This window comes from Oncorhynchus nerka, linkage group LG7, assembly GCF_034236695.1.
Source record: "Oncorhynchus nerka isolate Pitt River linkage group LG7, Oner_Uvic_2.0, whole genome shotgun sequence".
NCBI classification, from domain to species: Eukaryota; Metazoa; Chordata; class Actinopteri; order Salmoniformes; family Salmonidae; genus Oncorhynchus; species Oncorhynchus nerka.
In genome coordinates, this window is record NC_088402.1 from 33,525,888 (window position 1) to 33,547,861 (window position 21,974).

At 43.8% G+C, this 21,974-nt stretch overlaps 1 protein-coding gene across 2 annotated transcripts in view; it reads left to right on the top strand.

Moving 5' to 3' along the window:
* The window catches only part of LOC115131486 (potassium voltage-gated channel subfamily G member 2-like), a 30,740-nt gene extending 11,815 nt beyond the window's left edge, over positions 1–18,925 (top strand). For both annotated transcript variants that reach the window (XM_029663250.2, XM_065020446.1), the window contains exon 4: positions 17,768–18,925. In XM_029663250.2, the coding sequence (XP_029519110.1) occupies positions 17,768–18,589 (822 nt within the window). In that variant the 3' untranslated portion in view covers positions 18,590–18,925. The remainder of the gene's footprint in view (positions 1–17,767) is intronic.
* Positions 18,926–21,974: the final 3,049 nt, after the last annotated feature.

A 21,974-nucleotide genomic window follows, 5' to 3' on the forward strand; every position in this document is an offset into this window, starting at 1 on the left:
ATTCCATGCAATTTGTGACTTGTTAAGCACATTTTTACTCCTGAACTTAGGTTTTCCATAACAAAGGGGTTGAATACTTATTGACTCGACATTTCATCTTATCATTTTTAATTAACTTGTAAAACTGTCTAAAAACCTAATTCCACTTTGAAATTATGGGGTATTATGTGTAGGCCAGTGACGAGAGGCCAAGGGATGTGAATACTTTCTGAAGGCACATTGAGCAAGATATTGCCCTCTTGGGGGTCTCATAGGGGTTAGAAATTGGGCATTGGCCACTTACTGCATCAATTCCCCTGACGGCCTGAGGGATAAGTAACTATATGAAGTAATTATATCATAATCTTTTCTGGGTGTTTCAGAACTAGTAGTTGTGCCTCTGAGACCTCAGGCTTCCTGCTGGAGTGTCTTTGTGGTGGAATAAACTGACAACCTCCTGAATGACATCAAAAAAGCTTTAAAATGATTAAAGAGAACCTCTGCAGGCTTCTCCCACTATCAAAGAGACCTCCACGTCGGGGTGAAAGAACGATGGAGAGGGGGGTGAGGGGACTGAGGAAGTGCTGTATCTTCAAAGGGGAAATCAATCTGAGTACAAGGAGGGTTAGAGAGCTACAGTAACTGTGAGGGTTATCGCGCTACAGTAATTACCAGGAGGGTTAGAGAGCTACAGTAACTGTGAGGGTTATCGCGCTACAGTAATTACCAGGAGGGTTAGAGAGCTACAGTAACTGTGAGGGTTATCGCGCTACAGTAATTACCAGGAAGGTTAGAGAGCTACAGTAACTGTGAGGGTTATCGCGCTACAGTAATTACCAGGAGGGTTAGAGAGCTACAGTAACTGTGAGGGTTATCGCGCTACAGTAATTACCAGGAGGGTTAGAGAGCTACAGTAACTGTGAGGGTTATCGCGCTACAGTAATTACCAGGAGGGTTAGAGAGCTACAGTAACTGTGAGGGTTATCGCGCTACAGTAATTACCAGGAGGGTTAGAGAGCTACAGTAACTGTGAGGGTTATCACGCTACAGTAATTACCAGGAGGGTTAGAGAGCTACAGTAACTGTGAGGGTTATCGCGCTACAGTAATTACCAGGAGGGTTAGAGAGCTACAGTAACTGTGAGGGTTATCGCGCTACAGTAATTACCAGGAGAGTTAGAGAGCTACAGTAACTGTGAGGGTTATCGCGCTACAGTAATTACCAGGAGGGTTAGAGAGCTACAGTAACTGTGAGGGTTATCGCGCTACAGTAATTACCAGGAGGGTTAGAGAACTACAGTAACTATGAGGGTTATCGCGCTACAGTAATTACCAGGAGGGTTAGAGAGCTACAGTAACTATGAGGGTGATCGCACTACAGTAATTACCAGGAGGGTTAGAGAGCTAACTACAAGGAGGGTTAGCTAGTTACAGTAACTATGAGGGTTATCGCGCTACAGTAGCTACCAGGAGGGTTAGGGAGCTAACTACAAGGAGGGTTAGCTAGTTACAGTAGCTACAAGGAGGGATTGCAAGCTACAGTAGCTACAAGGAGGATTAGTGAGCTAGCGACATGGAGGGTTAGCTAGTTACAGTAGCTACAAGGAAGGTTACCCTTACAAAACAAATTGCAGTCAAAGTGCAGTATAACTGCAGTATGCTGCAATTACTGCAGTTTCAAAAATACTACATTTTTTTGTAAGGGTAACGTGCTACAGTAGCTACAAGGATGGTTAGAGAGCTAACTACAAGGAGGGTTAGCTAGTTCAAATCCAATTTTATCCGATGTTATTGCGGGTGTAGCGAAATGCTTGTGCTTCTAGCAGACAGTGCAGCAATATCTAACAAGTAATATCTAACCAATTACACAACATATACCCAATACACACAAATCTAAGTAGGAATGAATTAAGACTACATACATATATGGACGAGCGTTGTCAGAGCAGAACGGACTAAGATACAGTATATACATAAGAGATGAGTAATGCAAGATATGTAAACATTATTAAAGTGACTAGTGTTCCATTCCTTAAAGTGGCCAGTGATTCCTAGTCTATGCCTATAGCCAGCAGCCTCTCTGTGTTAGTGATGACTGTTTAACAGTCTGGCCTTGAGATAGAAGCTGTTGTTCAGTCTCTCGGTCCCAGCTTTGATGCACCTGTACTGACCTCACACTGTCTGTGTGGGTGGTCCATTTCAGTTTGTCAGTGATGTGTATGCCAAGGAACTTGAAGCTTTCCACCTTCTCCACTGCAGTCCCGTCAATGTAGATAGGGGGGGTGCACCCTCTGATGTTTCCTGAAGTCCACAATCATCTCCTTTGTTTTGTTGATGTTGAGTGAGAGGTTGTTTTCCAGGCACCACACTCCCAGAGCCCTCACCTCCTGTGTAGGCTGTCTCATCATTGTTGGTAATCAAGCCTACTACTGTTGTATCATTTGCAAACTTGATTGCGTTGGAGGCGTGCTTGGCCATGCTGTCGTGGTTGAACGGGGAGTACAGGAGGGGGCTGAGCACGTACCCTTGTAGGGCCCCAGTGTTGAGGATCAGCGGAGTGACGATGATGGGCACAGGGTGGGATTCAGACCCAGGGCCTTGAGCTTAATGATGAGCTTGGAGGGTACGGTACTATGGTGTTGAATGCTGTGCTATAGTCGATAAACAGTATTCTTACATAGGTATTCCTCTTGTCCAGATGGGATAGGGCAGAGTGATGGTGATTGCATCATCTGTGGATCTATTGGGGCGGTAAGCAAATTTAAGTGGGTCTAGGGTGACTAGTTTCTCAAAGCACTTCATGATAACAGAGGTGAGTGCTACGGGGGGCGATAGTCATTAAGTTCAGTTACCTTTGCATTCTTGGGTACAGGAACAATGGTGACCATTTTGAAGCATGTGGGGACAACAGACTGGGATAGGGAAAGATTGAATATGTCCGTAAACACACCAGCCAGCTGGTCTGCACATGCTCTGATGACGCGGCTAGGGATGCCGTCTGGGCTGGCAGCCTTGCGAGGTTTAACACGTTTAAATGTTTTACTCACGCCGGCCACAGAGAAGGAGAGCCCACAGTCCTTGGTAGCGGGCTGCGTCGGTGGCACTGTGTTATCCTCAAAGCGTGCGAAGAAGGTGTTTAGCCTGTCCGGAAGCAAGACGTCGGTCTCGGTGACGTGGCTGGTTTTCCTTTTGTAGTCTATGATTGTCTGTAGTCTCTAGTTGCAATTCCTACATGGAGGGTTAGTTACAGTACAAAGAGGGATAGCGTTAGCGAGCTAACTCCCCAAACCAAGACCTTCTCTTGGAGTGCTCATTTCCTATTAGTGGAGGGAAGGTTACTGGATGAGCTTTAAAAGAGTAAATACTGTAAGTGAGTGAGGGAGACCGAGGTCAGGCAAGGATATATACTGCTGTGTTACAATGAGAGAGACTTGACAAACAAACAAGAATACTCTGTATTTGGTGATAGGGAGCAGTTTTATGGAATGTTTTCTGTGTATTCCCATCTCAATGTTTGGACCCTTACAAAAAATGATTGCCGTTTTGAAACTGCTGTAAAAGTGCAGTAACTGCAGTCGACTGGTATTTTGGACGCAGTAATTGCAGAATAACTGCAGTGTACAGCAGTTGTACTGCAGTTACACTGCATAATTACTGCAGTAAAACCTATGCTGTAGGTGTGTAGGTTATGCTGTAGGTGTGTAGGTTATACTGTAGGTGTGTAGGTTATGCTGTGGGTGTGTAGGTTATGCTGTGGGTGTGTAGGTTATGCTGTGGGTGTGTAGGTTATGCTGTAGGTGTGTAGGTTATGCTGTAGTTGTGTAGGTGTGTAGCCCCATGCTGTAGGTGTGTAGGTTTTGCTGTAGGTGTGTAGGTTATGCTGTAGGTGTGTAGGTTATGCTGTAGGTGTTTAGGTTATGCTGTAGTTGTGTAGCCCCATGCTGTAGGTGTGTAGGTTATGCTGTAGGTGTGTAGGTTATGCTGTAGGTGTGTAGGTTATGCTGTAGGTGTGTAGCCCCATGCTGTAGGTGTGTAGGTTATGCTGTAGGTGTGTAGGTTATGCTGTAGGTGTGTAGCCCCATGCTGTGGGTGTGTAGGTTATGCTGTAGGTGTGTAGGTTATGCTGTAGGTGTGTAGGTTATGCTGTAGTTGTGTAGCCCCATGCTTTAGGTGTGTAGGTTATGCTGTAGGTGTGTAGCCCCATGCTGTAGGTGTGTAGCCCCATGCTGTAGGTGTGTAGCCCCATGCTGTAGGTGTGTAGCCCCATGCTGTAGGTGTGTAGGTTATGCTGTAGGTGTGTAGGTTATGCTGTAGGTGTGTAGGTTATGCTGTGGGCTGTATGTTCATGTGTTAATGTTAGGCAGAACAATATTGTGACTAAACACTTCAGTGAAATCCAGATCAACTAGCTTCATTAGCCAGAGCTAATAACCTTTTTTGAACGGAGTCCACCCACCATCCTCTTCCATTTAGCTAATATCCATTAACAGGAGGCTTCTGATGGCACAGATCTTCCCACTATGGCTGCAAATGAAACTAATGAAATTAAATCCCCAGAACGCCTTCTTTATTGAGATGTAGATTCAGAATCAGTTTATCATGATGTGATGTTTCAGCTATAGGCTAAACGCATGAACAACTAGACCAGCAGGATAAAAATCTACTACAGTTGAAGTCTGAAGTTTACATACACTTAGGTTGGAGTTATTAAAACTTGTTTTTCAACCACCACATTTCTTGTTAACAGACTATCGTTTTGGCAAGTCGGTTAGGACATATACTTTGTGCATAATACAAGTAATTATTCCAACAATTGTTTACAGACAGATTATTTCACTTATAATTCACTGTATCACAATTCCAGTGGGTCAGATGTTTACATACACTAAGTTGACTGTGCCTTTTTAAACAGTTTGAAAAATTCCAGAAAATAATGTGTTGGCTTTAGAAGCTTCTGATAGGCTAATTGACATCATTTGAGTCAATTGGAGGTGTACCTGTGGATGTATTTCAAGGCCTACCTTCAAACTCAGTGCCTCTTTGCTTGACATCATGGGAAAATCTAAAGAAATCAGCCAAGATTTCCAAATGCCTGAAGGTACCACGTTCATCTGTACAAACAATAGCACGCAAGTATAAACACCATGGGACCACGCAGCCATCATACCGCTCAGGAAGGAGACGCGTTCTGTCTCCTAGAGATGAACTTACTTTGGTGCTAAAAGTGCAAATCAATCCCAGAACAACAGCAAAGGACCTTGTGAAGATTCTGGAGGAAACAGGTACAAAGGTATCTACAGTGGGGAGAACAAGTATTTGATACACTGCCGATTTTGCAGGTTTTCCTACTTACAAAGCATGTAGAGGTCTGTAATTTTTATCTTAGGTACACTTCAACTGTGAGAGACAGAATCTAAAACAAAAATCCAGAAAATCACATTGTATGATTTTTAAGTAATTAATTTGCATTTTATTGCATGACATAAGTATTTGATCACCTACCAACCAGTAAGAATTCCGGCTCTCACAGACTTGTTAGTTTTTCTTTAAGAAGCCCTCCTGTTCTACACTCATTACCTGTATTAACTGCACCTGTTTGAACTCGTTAACTGTATAAAAGACCTGTCCCCACACTCAATCAAACAGACTCCAAACTCTCCACAATGGCCAAGACCAGAGAGGGTGTAAGGACATCAGGGATAAAATTGTAGACCTGCACACGGCTGGGATGGGCTACAGGACAATAGGCAAGCAGCTTGGTGAGAAGGCAACAACTGTTGGCGCAATTATTAGAAAATGGAAGAAGTTCAAGATGACGGTCAATCACCCTCGGTCTGGGGCTCCATGCAAGATCTCACCTCGTGGGGCATCAATGATCATGAGGAAGGTGAGGGATCAGCCCAGAACTACACGGCAGGACCTGGTCAATGACCTGAAGAGAGCTGTGACCACAGTCTCAAAGAAAACCATTAGTAACACACTACGCCGCCATGGATTAAAATCCTGCAGCGCACGCAAGGTCCCCCTGCTCAAGCCAGCGCATGTCCAGGCCCATCTGAAGATTGCCAATGACCATCTGGATGATCCAGAGGAGGAATGGGAGAAGGTCATGTGGTCTGATGAGACAAAAATAGAGCTTTTTGGTCTAAACTCCACTCGCCGTGTTTGGAGGAAGAAGAAGGATGAGTACAACCCCAAGAACACCATCCTAACCGTGAAGCATGGAGGTGGAAACCTCATTCTTTGGGGATGCTTTTCTGCAAAGGGGACAGGACGACTGCACCATATTGAGGGGAGGATGGATGGGGCCATGTATCGCGACATCTTGGCCAACAACCTCCTTCCCTCAGTAAGAGCATTGAAGATGGGTCGTGGCTGGGTCTTCCAGCATGACAACGACCCGAAACACACAGCCAGGGCAACTAAGGAGTGGCTCTGTAAGAAGCATCTCAAGGTCCTGGAGTGGCCTAGCCAGTCTCCAGACCTGAACCCAATAGAAAGGAGGGAGCTGAATGTCCGTATTGCCCAGCGACAGCCCCGAAACCTGAAGGATCTGGAGAAGGTCTGTATGGAGGAGTGGGCCAAAATCCCTGCTGCATGGTGTGCAAACCTGGTCAAGAACTACAGGAAATGTATGATCTCTGTAATTGCAAACAAAGGTTTCTATACCAAATATTAAGTTCTGTTTTTCTGATGTATCAAATACTTATGTCATGCAATAAAATGCAAATTAATTACTTAAAAATCATACAATGTGATTTTCTGGATTTTTGTTTTCGATTCCGTCTCTCACAGCTGAAGTGTACCTATGATAAAAAATTACAGACCTCTACATGCTTTGTAAGTAGGAAAACTTGCAAAATCGGCAGTGTATCAAATACTTGTTCTCCCCACTATATCCACAGTAAAAGAAGTCCTATATTACCATAACCTGAAAGGCCGCTCAGCAAGGAAGAAGCCACTGCTCCAAAACCGCCATAAAAAAGCCAGACTACGGTTTGCAACTGCACATGGGGACAAAGATCATACTTTTTGGAGAAATGAAATGAAATGAGTAAAGGGGCGTGAAGGTGGAGACATGAATAATATAGAAGGTTTGACAGGTCTCACCCCTTCCTCTTTCCTCCCCTCATCCTGTGGGTGCTACAGTTGAAGTCGGAAGTTTACATACACTTAAGTTGGAGTCATTAAAACTTGTTTTTCAACCACTCCACACATTTCTTGTTAACAAACTATAGTTTGGGCAAGTCGGTTAGGACATCTACTTTGTGCATGTCACAAGTAATTTTTCCAACAATTGTTTACAGACAGATTAGTTCACTCATAATTAAATTCCAGTGGGTCAGAAGTTTACATACACTAAGTTTACTGTGCCTTTAAACCACTTGGAAAATTCCAGAAAATGATGTCATGTCTTTAGAAGCTTCTGATAGGTTAATTGACATCATTTCAGTCAATTGGAGGTGTGCCTATGGCTGTATTTCAGGGCCTACCTTCAAACTCAGTGCCTCTTGGCTTGACATCATGGTAAACTCCAAAACAATCAGCCAAGACCACAGAAAAAAATTGTAGACCCCCACAAGTCTGGTTCATCCTTGGGAGCAATTTCCAAATGCCTGAAGGTACCACGTTCATCTGTACAAACACCACGCAGCCATCATACCGCTCAGGAAGGAGCCTCGTTCTGTCTCCTAGAAATGAACGTACTTTGGTGGGAAAAGTGCAAATCAATCCCAGAACAACAGCAAAGGTCCTTGTGAAGATGCTGGAGGAAACAGGTACAAAAGTATCTATATCCACAGTAAAACAAGTCCTATATCAACATAACCTGAAAGGCCGCTCAGCAAGGAAGAAGCCACTGCTCCAAAGCCACCATAAAAAAGCCAGACTAAGGTTTGCAACTGCACATGGGGACAAAGATCGTACTTTATGGAGAAATGCCCTCTGGTCTGATGAAACAAAAATAGAACTGTTTGGGCATAATGACCATCGTTATGTTTGGAGGAAAAATGGGTAGGCTTGCAACCCGAAGAACATCATCCCAACTGTGAAGTACGGGGGTGGCAGCATCATTGTTGTGGGAGTGCTTTGCTGCAGGAGGGACTGGTGCACTTCACAAAATAGATGGCAACATGAGGAAGGAAAATTATGTGGATATATTGAAGCAACATCTCAAGACATCAATCAGGAAGTTAAAGCTTTGATGCAAATGGGTCTTCCAAATGGACAATGAAGCCAAGCATACTTCCAAAGTTGTGGCAAAATGGCTTAAGGACAACAAAGTCAAGGTATTGGAGTGGCCAGGAGTTGTGAACCTGAATTTAAATGTATTTGGCTACGGTGTATGTGAACTTTTGACTTCAACTGTACATTTGTAGTCTTACACTAAGAGCTGGCGTCCTCAACCATGTTAAATCTTACATTCTGTTCAGGAATTTAGCTTGTTCCTCCGTCCAGAGGACAGGCTTCTCTCACCTGCTCAGAGATGTTCTGACAACCCTTGTCTTCCTAACTCCAGTTAGGCTCTAACTTTCACATCCCTTTGCCTGTGTGCAGGTGTGGATCCATTAAAACAGAAACAATGTTGTGGTTTGTGTAAAAGTGTCAGAGGACAAATCCAATGTGATGATGGTGATTTTAAAGCACTTAGCTTGTCTGTTCTGATATAGCTCTGAGAGCGATTCGGGGCCACATAACAGCTGCATGCATGCACACACACACACACACACACAGTTTTATGGGTCTGCTTATTGTCTCTATCTGGATGAATAGAGGATTAAGAACTGTGTGTCCTCTATGTAATGTGTCTTCAGAGTTATCTCCTCAGAGTAGTAGAATTGGGATGTCAATTTCATCCATGTCAAAATGGCTTATTTCTCCCCCTGTAACGTCTGTGGAAATGTAGGACTTGTTTTATCCGTTTTCATCTCTCTGATAAATGACTGGGGAGATCTCTGGCTGATTTAATGGAGAGCTGAGCTTTCAGGTTACCATCTTTACAGGTGAAAGAGGGGAAATGACTTTAAATCTTTAAATTGTTCTGCCTTGAATTGTTGCTTTTCTGTTCGGAAATGGAATACTAATAACTCATATTCTTTACTCTGAATCCTCCTCATGAGACTTTGGGATACTTTATTCTTGAATTAATCAAATTCTTGCTTGTTCCCTCACTCAGCTACTCTGTCTCCTCTCTTGCATACAGTATACAGTGCCGTGATGAAAAATGATTTGCCCCCTTTCAGATTCTCTATTTATGCATATTTTTGATACTGAATGTTATCGGATCTTCAAACCAAAACCTAATATTAGATAAAAGGAACCTGCGTGAACAAATGACACAAGAATTACATACTTATTTAATTAAAAAAGTTATGCAACACCGAATGCCCCTGTGTGATGAAATAATTGGGGCGGCAGGGTAGCCTAGTGGTTAGAGCGTTGGACTAGTAACCGGAAGGTTGCAAGTTCAAACCCCCGAGCTGACTGTAACGCCGTTCTTCGGTTGTAGACAGAGAGTCGGACCGCGTGTAGGTTACTCATGACTTTAATGAAAGAATACGTACATGAAATAACTCAATATCATACAAAGCAAAACAACAAACGGAACGTGAAACTAATTACAGCCTATCTGGTGACTACAACACAGAGACAGGACAAACACCCACAAAATACGACGCGAACTCAGGCTACCTAAATACGGTTCCCAATCAGAGACAACGATAAGCAGCTGACTCCAATTGAGAATCGCCTCAGGCAGCCAAGCCTAACTAGACACACCCCTAATCAACACAATCCCAATTACTACAAACCCCAATACGAAACACAACATATAAACCATGTCACACCCTGGCTTACCCAAACATATACCAAAAACACAAAATATAATGACCAAGGCGTGACACTGACAAGGTACAAATCTGTTGTTCTGCCCCTGAACAGGCAGTTAACCCACTGTTCCTAGGCCATCATTGAAATAATAATTTGTTCTTAACTGACTTGCGTAGTTACATTTAAAAAAATTCCCCCTTACACTCAACTGGTTGTGCCACCTGTAGCTGCAATGACTCCAACCAAACGCTTCCTGTAGTTGTTGATCAGTCTCTTACTTCACTGTGAAGGAATTCTGGCCCACACTTTCATGCAGAACTGCTTTAACTCAGCGACATTTGTTGGTTTTCAAGCATGAACTGCTCGTTTCAAGTCCTACATCTCAATTGGGATTAGGTCTGGACTTTGACTAGGCCACATTCCAAAACTTCAAATGTATTGCTTTTTAGCCATGTTCATGTAAACTTGATTGTGTGTTTTGTATCATTGTCTTGCTGCATGATCCAGCTGCGCTTCAGCTTCAGCTCAGACAGATGGCCTGACATTCTCCTGGATAATTCTCTGATACAGAGCAGAATTAATGGTTCCTTCTATTAAGGCAAGTCGTCCAGGTCCTGAGGCAGCAAAACATCCCCAAACCATCACACTACCACCACCATGCTTGACCGTTCGTATAAGGTTCATATTATGGAATGCAGTGTTTGGTTTTCGCCAGGCATAATGGGACCCATGTCATCCAAAAAGTTATATGTTTGACTCATCTGTCCATGGAACATTCTCCCAAGAGTCTTGATGATTATCCAGGTGCTTTTTGGCAAACTTGAGTCAATTTTTTGGACGAGATGGGTCCCATTTATGTCTGGCGAAAACCAAACGCTGCAGTGAGACGGCTACTATCTCTCTCTGCTCTAATCATACAACAGGATCCTGAGGCCATCTAGCCTCAAGCAAATTCTCTCTCACACACACACAGCATGGCTAGCAGGGCAGCACCTTGATCCTCTGTTAGAGAGACAGCAGCTCCCTGAGTTCAGAGTGCCCCTGTTGTTTCTCCTTCGGCAGCTGCCCCTATACCAGCCCACAGTCTACAAATACTACCAGGTGTGTCAGTCCACAGTACAAATGCTACCAGGTGTGTCAGCCAACAGTCTACATATACTACCAGGTTTGTCTTCTCTGCTATTTAAATCTAAAATCAGTATTAACATACAGTGCCTTCAGAAAGTATTCATACCCCTTGACTTATTCCACATTTTGTTGTTACAGCCTGAATTCAAAATTGATTAAACACATTTTCTTTCTCACCCATCTACACACAATACCCCATAATGACAAAGTGAAAACATGTGTTTTATGTTTTTTTTTTGCATATGTATTGAAAATGAAATACCAACATATTTAAATGAAGTATTCACACCCCCGAGCCAATATTTTGTAGAAACCCTTTTGGCAGCAATTACAGCTATGACTCTTTCTTGGTAATTCTAAGAGTTTTCCACACCTGGATTGTGAAACATTTGCCCATTTTATTCTTTAAAAAATTCTTCAAATTCTGTCCAATTGGTTGTTGATCGTTGCTAGACAACCAATTTCATGTCTTGGCCATAGATTTTCAAGTAGATTTAAGTCAAAACTGTAACTCTGCCAACATTCACTGTCATCTTGGTAAGCAACTCCAGTGTAGATTTTGCCTTGTGTTTTAGGTTATTGTCTTGCTGAAAGGTGAATTCATCTCCCAGTGTCTGGTGGAGAGCAGACTGAACCAGGTTTTCCTCTAGGATTTTGTCTGTGCTGAGCTCCATTGTCACGCCCTGACCTTAGATATCTCTGTTTTTCTATATATTTTGGTTAGGTCAGGGTGTGACTAGGGTGGGTACACTAGTTTTTGTATGTCTAGGGGTTTTTGTATGTCTATGTTGGCCTGATATGGTTCCCAATCAGAGACAGCTGTTTATCGTTGTCTCTGATTGGGGATCATATTTAGGTAGCCATTTTCCTCATTTGTGTTGTGGGATCTTGTTTATGTATAGTTTCCTTAGTGCACAGCAGTAGCATCACGGTTCATTGGGTTGTTTGTTGTTTTGTTAGGTGAGTTTCAGTTTATTAAAATGATGTGGAACTCTACTCACGCTGCGCCTTGGTCTCATCATTATGGCGAATGTGACATCCATTCCATTTCTTTGTTATTCTAAAAAAACTCCCCAGTCTTTAACGAATTACAAGCATAACCATAACATGATGCCATCACCACTATGCTTGAAAATATGGAAAGTGGTGCTCAGTAATGTGTTGTATTTGCCCCAAACATAACACTTTGTATTCAGGACGAAAAGTTATTTGCTTTGCCATATTTTTTGCAGTATTACTTTAGTGCCTTTTTGCAAACAGGATACATGTTTTGGAGTAGTTTTATTCTATTCAGGTTTACTTCTATTCACTCTGTCATTTAGGTTAGTATTGTGGAGTAACTACAATGTTGTTGATCCATCCTCAGCCATTAAACTGTAACTGTTTTAAAGTCACCATTGGCCTTGGGGTGAAATCCCTGAGATGTTTCCTTCCTCTCAGGCAACTGAGTTAGGAAGGATGCCTGTATCTTTGTAGTGACTGGGTGTATTGTTACACCATCCAAAGATTGTTTTGTTTGTTTATCTTATCAATAGGTGCCCTTCTTTGTGAGGCATTGCAAAACCTCCTTGGTCTTTGTGGTTGAGTCATTATTTACCTTACAGATTATTGTGTGGGGTACAGAAACAAAGTAGTCATTCAATCATGTTAAACCCTATTATTGCACACAGAGAGAGTCCATGCAAGGTATGTGACTTGTTAAGTTAATTATGCTTGTTATAACAAATGAGTATTCAACTTACTGACTCAAGACATTTCAGCTTTTCATTTATTATTTTGTAAAAATGTCGACAACAAAAAACATGGAGTATTGTGTGTAGGCCAGTGACAAAATATACATTTAATCCATTTTAAATTCAGGCTGTAACACGTGTGGGAAGGTCTAGGGATGTGAATACTGTATACGAAGGCACTGTATACGACTAGGTGTGTCAGCCCACAGTCTACATGTACTACCAAGTGTCAGCCCAGTCTACATGTACTACCAAGTGTCAGCGCACAGTCTACATGTACTACCAAGTGTCAGTCTACATGTATTACCAAGTGTCAGCCCAGTCTACATGTACTACCAAGTGTCAGCCCACAGTCTACATGTACTACCAAGTGTCAGCCCACAGTTTACATGTATTACCAAGTGTCAGCCCAGTCTACATGTACTACCAAGTGTCAGCCCACAGTCTACATGTACTACCAAGTGTCGCCCACAGTCTACATGTACTACCAAGTGTCGCCCACAGTCTACATGTACTACCAAGTGTCAGCCCACAGTCTACATGTACTACCAAGTGTCAGCCCACAGTTTACATGTATTACCAAGTGTCAGCCCAGTCTACATGTACTACCAAGTGTCAGCCCACAGTCTACATGTACTACCAAGTGTCGCCCACAGTCTACATGTACTACCAAGTGTCGCCCACAGTCTACATGTACTACCAAGTGTCAGCCCACAGTCTACATGTACTACCAAGTGTCAGCCCACAGTCTACATGTACTACCAAGTGTCGCCCACAGTCTACATGTACTACCAAGTGTTAGCCCACAGTCTACATGTACTACCAAGTGTCAGCCCAGTCTACATGTACTACCAAGTGTCGCCCACAGTCTACATGTACTACCAAGTGTCAGCCCAGTCTACATGTACTACCAAGTGTCGCCCACAGTCTACATGTTCTACCAAGTGTCAGCCCACAGTCTACATGTACTACCAAGTGTCAGCCCACAATCTACATGTACTACCAAGTGTCAGCCCAGTCTACATGTACTACCAAGTGTCAGCCCACAGTCTACATGTACTACCAAGTGTCGCCCACAGTCTACATGTACTACCAAGTGTCAGCCCAGTCTACATGTACTACCAAGTGTTAGCCCAGTCTACATGTACTACCAAGTGTCAGCCAACAGTCTACATGTACTACCAAGTGTCGCCCACAGTCTACATGTACTACCAAGTGTCAGCCCACAGTCTACATGTACTACCAAGTGTCAGCCCACAGTCTACATGTACTACCAAGTGTCGCCCACAGTCTACATGTACTACCAAGTGTCGCCCACAGTCTACATGTACTACCAAGTGTCAGCCCAGTCTACATGTACTACCAAGTGTCAGCCCAGTCTACATGTACTACCAAGTGTCAGCCCAGTCTACATGTACTACCAAGTGTCAGCCCAGTCTACATGTACTACCAAGCGTCAGCCTACAGTCTACATGTACTACCAAGTGTCGCTCACAGTCTACATGTACTACCAAGTGTCAGCCTACAGTCTACATGTACTACCAAGTGTCAGCTCAGTCTACATGTACTACCAAGTGTCAGCCCAGTCTACATGTACTACCAAGTGTCAGCCTACAGTCTACATGTACTACCAAGCGTCAGCCTACAGTCTACATGTACTACCAAGTGTCAGCCCACAGTTTACATGTACTACCAAGTGTCAGCCTACAGTCTACATGTACTACCAAGTGTCAGCCTACAGTCTACATGTACTACCAAGTGTCGCCCACAGTCTACATGTACTACCAAGTGTCAGCCCAGTCTACATGTACTACCAAGTGTCAGCCCAGTCTACATGTACTACCAAGTGTCAGCCCAGTCTACATGTACTACCAAGCGTCAGCCTACAGTCTACATGTACTACCAAGTGTCGCTCACAGTCTACATGTACTACCAAGTGTCAGCCTACAGTCTACATGTACTACCAAGTGTCAGCCCAGTCTACATGTACTACCAAGTGTCAGCCCAGTCTACATGTACTACCAAGTGTCAGCCTACAGTCTACATGTACTACCAAGTGTCAGCCCACAGTCTACATGTACTACCAAGTGTCAGCCCACAGTCTACATGTACTACCAAGTGTCAGCCTACAGTCTACATGTACTACCAAGTGTCAGTCTACAGTCTGAAATTGAGCGAACAGTGTAACATTTTTGCAATAAGGGAAATGACAGAGCGATTTCCACTAGATACCACTGCCACATTCAGAACAGCTTTCCCATTTTAAAATGTCAACATGTTTTATACAAGGTTTCTCTGTTGCACTTATACCTTTAAAACAAAATCAGATCTTCAATATTATATCCACTATCAGAAAAAATAACAATAGGCTGGGCAGCACCACCTACTGGAGAATTGATGTATCTACATCTACCTTTGGTCTCCCATCCAGGGTCTTAACCCAGCCCTGAATAGATATGATTTTGTCACTCACTGTGCTATCATGAGAATAATGAATGAGATCCCCACTTAAAACTAGATACATTCACTGTTGCTATCAAAGTCATTCCAAAGGGTAGGTTTAACACAGCAAAGGAAATGTAACCATACTTAATACATCATTATCATCAATTGTACTAGTTAGGCCTTTTAAAGCATTTGCAAAGTCATCAACAGCTATTGTTTCAATTCAACCCAGGGGTCAAAACAGAAGTTGGAGAATCTAGACCAAAGAAATGTGTGTTATCAGATGAGGAAGTCTTGAAATTCAAAAATGGCCGCCATGTTCATAGCTGCTATGTTAACAGTCCTGTCCTCACCCCGCTTTAAATCTGCAACATTTTCTCTCCGCCAACAAGAGGGGTGTGAACAGATTGTTTCATGAACAGTGCTTGTTGCCATAGAAATAGACGTGGCGTGCGCAGGGGGGCCTGAGTGGGGAAAGTTTGGTTAACACACTTCATGGCTGGTACACGCCTGTCTGGAGCTCTGATACGGTCAGAGTAGCATGTTTGCTGAATCGGATAATTGTGTGTTTTTAATTTGATCCACTGTGGCCGTGTCTGTGTATCACAGAGCACTGTAGGGCATGGGGAAGGGGGGAAGGGGGCCTGCGGTGCATGTAGCCTACTCCACTAGAAAGATTCCCATCAAAGGACAACGTTACTACAACAACAACGACTGGCCAAATTGTAAATATGTTTTACAGGTGCACACAAAAAAAACTGATTGAATCAACATCGTTTCCATGTCATTTTAACAAACAAAAAAAATCTATGTGATGACATTGAATCAACGTGGAAAACTGATTGGATTTACAAAAGTCATCAACTCAAGGGAATTTCCTCTTTTTTTTAACCTAAATCCAATGTCATGGTGGCATCTTTTGTTAGCTTCATGTTAAATTCACGTTAGTTGATAACTCAACCAGACGTCTGTGCCAGTGGGTTTATCGTTGTGCTCTGTGAATAGCCAAGCATAGTGACGTGGTTGCATGTTGTCTGAATTAGTAAACATGGAAGAAAGGTTGTTTTCTGAAATGTTTATTTCTGTTCTGCCTTCTAAGCCTTTCAGATACACAGATTTGCTTTGATTAAATTATATTTACGACAATAATGAGAATCTAAATTGTCCCCCAGCTCTGTTCTTACTCTCCCTCCTCACTATGCGATGTTGTATGTTTCCAAGGATACACTGGATTGGTTTTTAAGCACCTCTTATTCACAAGGGATGATTCTCTAACAGGTTAGAGCTCAATAGCTGCACAAAGACACATGTTCCCTATTAACATTTAAGGAGTAATTGGGTAGAATGTATAATGAAATGGAAGGCAAGTCACAAAAAGTTGGCAAAAGTAATTAAGACATTATTTTATGCTCACTTGTTCTTTAAACATGTTGAGGAAGCATAGCTAGGTTTCCCAGAGTAAGAGTGCAATGAAAGGAGGACCAACAGCTTGGGTTATTTCTTTTATACAAATAAATAATCATAGATGGCTTTACGCATCCACCCCCTTCTCCATCCCCTCCCCCTTTCTCACAGTTCTCCTTCTGGGCCTGTTTTCATAATCACATGTAATTACAGTTCTATAATATTTATGGACCAATTTAGAGCAGACGTAAAATGTATTACCCTACAGGAAGTAAGGATGTTTCAGCATGTCAGAAGTAAATGTATTTATAATATATTTATAATGTAGTCACAGTTGGCTTTAGCTTTCTACCTGCTGATCCCAGGAAGGAAATCATGTTCACTTAATGGAGAGAGAGAGATTACTGGTGTGGATGGACACCAGTAATTTATATATTGGGTACAAAGATTCTGTATGTATGACCAGATATTGGTACCAGAGTGGTTTGTCTAAAAGAGTTGTACATTGTACTGTATAGCCCAACTGTCTTGTCTATTAAAGGAAGGGAATAGTGTTTCCTCAGTCAGTGTTCAACCTCAATGAATCATCAAAGCCTCTCCTCTTACCTTTATAAATCATGTAAAGTACTGCCGACAGACAGCCTGCCTATTTTATAATACAAAGGAAGACAAATTGACATCTCCCTCTGGCTGTTTGATCAAAGAAACGGATCTCTTTTCCTGTTGATCCCAATCAACTAGCAGGAACATTCAGATTTTTTGTGTGCTGCTCCATCAGAGTACAAAACCCTCTCCAGCTCTCCCTCAATCACTGCTCTGGCACCCTCCACCCCATGCTGGTGTAGAGGAGTCTGGCACCCTCTCTCTCCTCTTCTCCCCAGCCCCCCCCCACGCTGGTGTAGTAGAGGAGTCTGGCACCCTCTCTCTCCTCTTCTCCCCAGCTCCCCCACGCTGGTGTAGTAGAGGAGTCTGGCACCCTCTCTCTCCTCTTCTCCCCAGCTCCCCCACGCTGGTGTAGAGGAGTTTGGCACCACTGGTGGCTCTTGAACTGGCCCTTCGAGCCAGATAGGAACAACTGACTTGTGTGATTTAGGAGACAGTTGTCCATAGTGTTTTATAATAGTGAATGTATTGTCCTTTCCTAACAATGTCTTGCATTATAATTGTTGCTCACCTTCACACTTTTACCCCTTAACACTGTTCTCTCTCTTCCACTGTGTTTTTCTTAACACGGTTCCCTCTGTCTTCCAGGGTGAGTGTTCTCAGAGGTGCTACAATATCTTTGTCCTGGAGACGGTGTGTGTGGCCTGGTTCTCTCTGGAGTTCCTGCTGCGTTTCATCCAGACGCCGAGCAAGTGTGTGTTCCTGAAGACGCCCCTCAACATCATCGACGTGGTGGCCATCCTGCCCTACTACATTACCCTGATCGTAGACTCTCTGTCTGAGGGAGGGGAGAAGCCCAGCGGCGGGAATAACTACCTGGAGAAGGTGGGCCTGGTGCTGCGGGTACTCCGGGCCCTGAGGATCTTCTACGTGATGCGTCTGGCGCGCCACTCCCTGGGGCTGCAGACCTTAGGCCTGACGGTCCGACGCTGCACCCGTGAGTTCGGCCTGCTCCTCCTCTTCCTGTGTGTTGCCATGGCACTTTTCTCCCCTCTGGTGTTCCTGGCGGAGAGCGAGATGGGCGCCAAGTATGACTTCACCAGCATCCCTGGCACCTACTGGTGGGCGGTGATCTCCATGACAACGGTGGGGTACGGGGATATGGTGCCGCGGAGCATCCCGGGTCAGGTGGTGGCGCTCAGCAGCATCCTCAGTGGGATCCTCCTGATGGCGTTCCCCGTCACCTCCATCTTCCACACATTCTCTCGGTCCTACCTGGAGCTGAAGGAGGAGCAGAACAGAACGCTGAGACAGAAACCAGACTTCCAGGACTCCACCAAGTCTCAGAACAGCGAGGACTCGGCCGAGACCGACAGTTATCATGGCATCACTGAGGCCGCCGCCTCCGCATTACGCAAGAAGTCCATCGCCATTGCGTCACAGAGGAGGGCCATGCAGACTCAAGACTGAGTGTGTGTGTGTGCAATGTGAGAGCCTGAGGTTGTGCAGTGCTCTACTAAAGCTAGAGGACTACTAAACAGGGATTGGACGTTTTTCTCGAGCTTAAGAAGAAAAGGAGCTCTGATGTTTGTGATCCTCATAGCTGTCCATCAGACTTCAATAGAGTTTCTAAGATTTTATAAGACAGCTGCAAAAGTATTTTTGCTGACATTATTGCTGAAGAGCTGACCAGAAGATAAAAAGACAAGTTCTCTGTGGTCAAAGGACATTTCACCCAAGAGAATAGCGCTACAACACAGGAGAATAGCCCTACAACACAGGAGAATAGCGCTACAACACAGGAGAATAGCCCTACAACACAGGAGAATAGCGCTACAACACAGGAGAGTAGCCCTACAACACAGGAGAGTAGCCCTACAACACAGGAGAGTAGCCCTACAACACAGGAGAATAGCGCTACAACACAGGAGAGTAGCCCTACAACACAGGAGAATAGCGCTACAACACAGGAGAGTAGCCCTACAACACAGGAGAGTAGCCCTACAACACAGGAGAGTAGCCCTACAACACAGGAGAATAGCCCTACAACACAGGAGAATAGCGCTACAACACAGGAGAGTAGCCCTACAACACAGGAGAATAGCGCTACAACACAGGAGAGTAGCCCTACAACACAGGAGAGTAGCCCTACAACACAGGAGAGTAGCCCTACAACACAGGAGAGTAGCCCTACAACACAGGAGAGTAGCCCTACAACACAGGAGAGTAGCCCTACAACACAGGAGAGTAGCCCTACAACACAGGGGAGTAGCCCTACAACACAGGAGAGTAGCCCTACAACACAGGAGAGTAGCCCTACAACACAGGAGTATAGCCCTACAACACAGGAGAATAGCCCTACAACACAGGAGAATAGCCCCACAACACAGGATAATAGCCCTACAACACAGGATAATAGCCCTACAACACAGGAGAATAGCCCTACAACACAGGAGTATAGCCCCACAACACAGGCGAATAGCCCTACAACACAGGATAATAGCCCTACAACACAGGATAATAGCCCTACAACACAGGAGTATAGAAGCCCTACAACACAGGAGTATAGCCCTACAACACAGGAGTATAGAAGCCCTACAACACAGGAGTATAGAAGCCCTACAACACAGGAGTATAGCCCTACAACACAGGAGTATAGAAGCCCTACAACACAGGAGTATAGAAGCCCTACAACACGGAAGTATAGAAGCCCTACAACACAGGAATATAGCCCTACAACACAGGAGTATAGAAGCCCTACAACACGGAAGTATAGAAGCCCTACAACACATGAATATAGCCCTACAACACAGGAGTATAGCCCTACAACACAGGAGTATAGAAGCCCTACAACACGGAAGTATAGAAGCCCTACAACACAGGAGAATAGCCCTACAACACAGGAGTATATCCCTACAACACAGGAGTATAGCCCTACAACACAGGAGTATAGAAGCCCTACAACACGGAAGTATAGAAGCCCTACAACACAGGAATATAGCCCTACAACACAGGAGTATAGCCCTACAACACAGGAGTATAGAAGCCCTACAACACGGAAGTATAGAAGCCCTACAACACAGGAGAATAGCCCTACAACACAGGAGAATAGCCCCACAACACAGGCGAATAGCCCTACAACACAGGATAATAGCCCTACAACACAGGATAATAGCCCCACAACACAGGCGAATAGCCCTACAACACAGGCGAATAGCCCTACAACACAGGATAATAGCCCTACAACACAGGATAATAGCCCTACAACACAGGATAATAGCCATACAACACAGGAGTATAGCCCCACAACACAGGAGTATAGAAGCCATACAACACAGGAGTATAGCCCTACAACACAGGAGTATAGAAGCCCTACAACACAGGAGTATAGAAGCCCTACAACACAGGAATATAGCCCTACAACACAGGAGTATAGCCCTACAACACAGGAGTATAGAAGCCCTACAACACGGAAGTATAGAAGCCCTACAACACAGGAGAATAGCCCTACAACACAGGAATATAGCCCTACAACACAGGAGAGTAGCCCTACAACATAGGAGTATAGAAGCCCTACAACACAGGAGAATAGCCCTACAACACAGGAGTATAGAAGCCTTACTACAACACAGGAGTATAGCCCTACAACACAGGAGTGTAGAAGCCTTACAACACAGGAGTATAGCCCTACAACACAGGAGTATAGCCCTTCAACACAGCATGGGGAGAAAGCTTCTCTCTCACAAATATTCAGTATGGTAAAGATATTATTTTAGTGGAAAAACACCTTTGATTAAAATATTATAATGTTGGTATATATTTAGGATAAGAAGGATTGCAATAAGATAAGTGCAATAAGAAAGATTGACTATAAACACATTTTACAGATTTCTGAATGCTTAGTTTGCTTCTATCTAGACTCAGGATCTGCATATTTTAATAAATGTAAGGAAACTATGACCTTGGCTGATGTAATGTATGTTTCTACTCAACTTTATTCAATGAATTTCAGCCCATGATTCTGTTACGTTTCCCTCCAGTTGCACATCTCCTCTGAATGGTTCTGCTTTCAGGCATGGTTACATTACACGCAAGAGTCATTGGATGGATAGGGCAGTTTTGCATAGGGCAGTTTTGTTAGCTGTCTATCATGCGCCAAACACCGGTGTGTGTAAGCGTAACTTGGGAAGTGTAGCGGAAGTGGTTTCATTGGATGGAGGCACCCATAGCTGTATGGATCTGTGCAAAACTGCTACAGTAAATGTATATTTTTGCTCGCTGGTGAAAGATCAGGGCCATATGTTTTGAAAGCTGTATCGCAAGCGATGATTATTGACGTTTCTAAACGTTAAAACACCGCGTCGGAATTGTAGTTCACATGAGCCAGGCGTGGGCGAACCTAATGGCTGGAAACTGTAGGGAGAAGGCAGAATGCCTTCTAGAGTTTAAGAGCTAGGTGTTACCATCCTGTGTTGGTGGGCAAACGTGAAATCAAAACCCAACGCTCAAATAGCCAATGGATCTAGGGATGTAACCGCTTCCCCATGTCTCTCAAATCTCAGTTTTGGAAGATACTGACTTTATGAAAATGTACACTTTATAAACTCAGCAAAAAAAGAAATGGCCCATTTTCAGGACCCTGTCTTTCAAAGATAATTCATAGAAATCCAAATAACTTCACAGATCTTCATTGTAAAAGGTTTAAACCCTGTTTCCCATACTTGTTCAATGAACCATAAACAATTAATGAACATGCACCTGTGGAACGGTCTTTAAGACACTAACAGCTTACAGACGGTAGGCAATTAAGGTCACAGTTATGAAAACTTAGCACACTAAAGAGGCCTTTCTACTG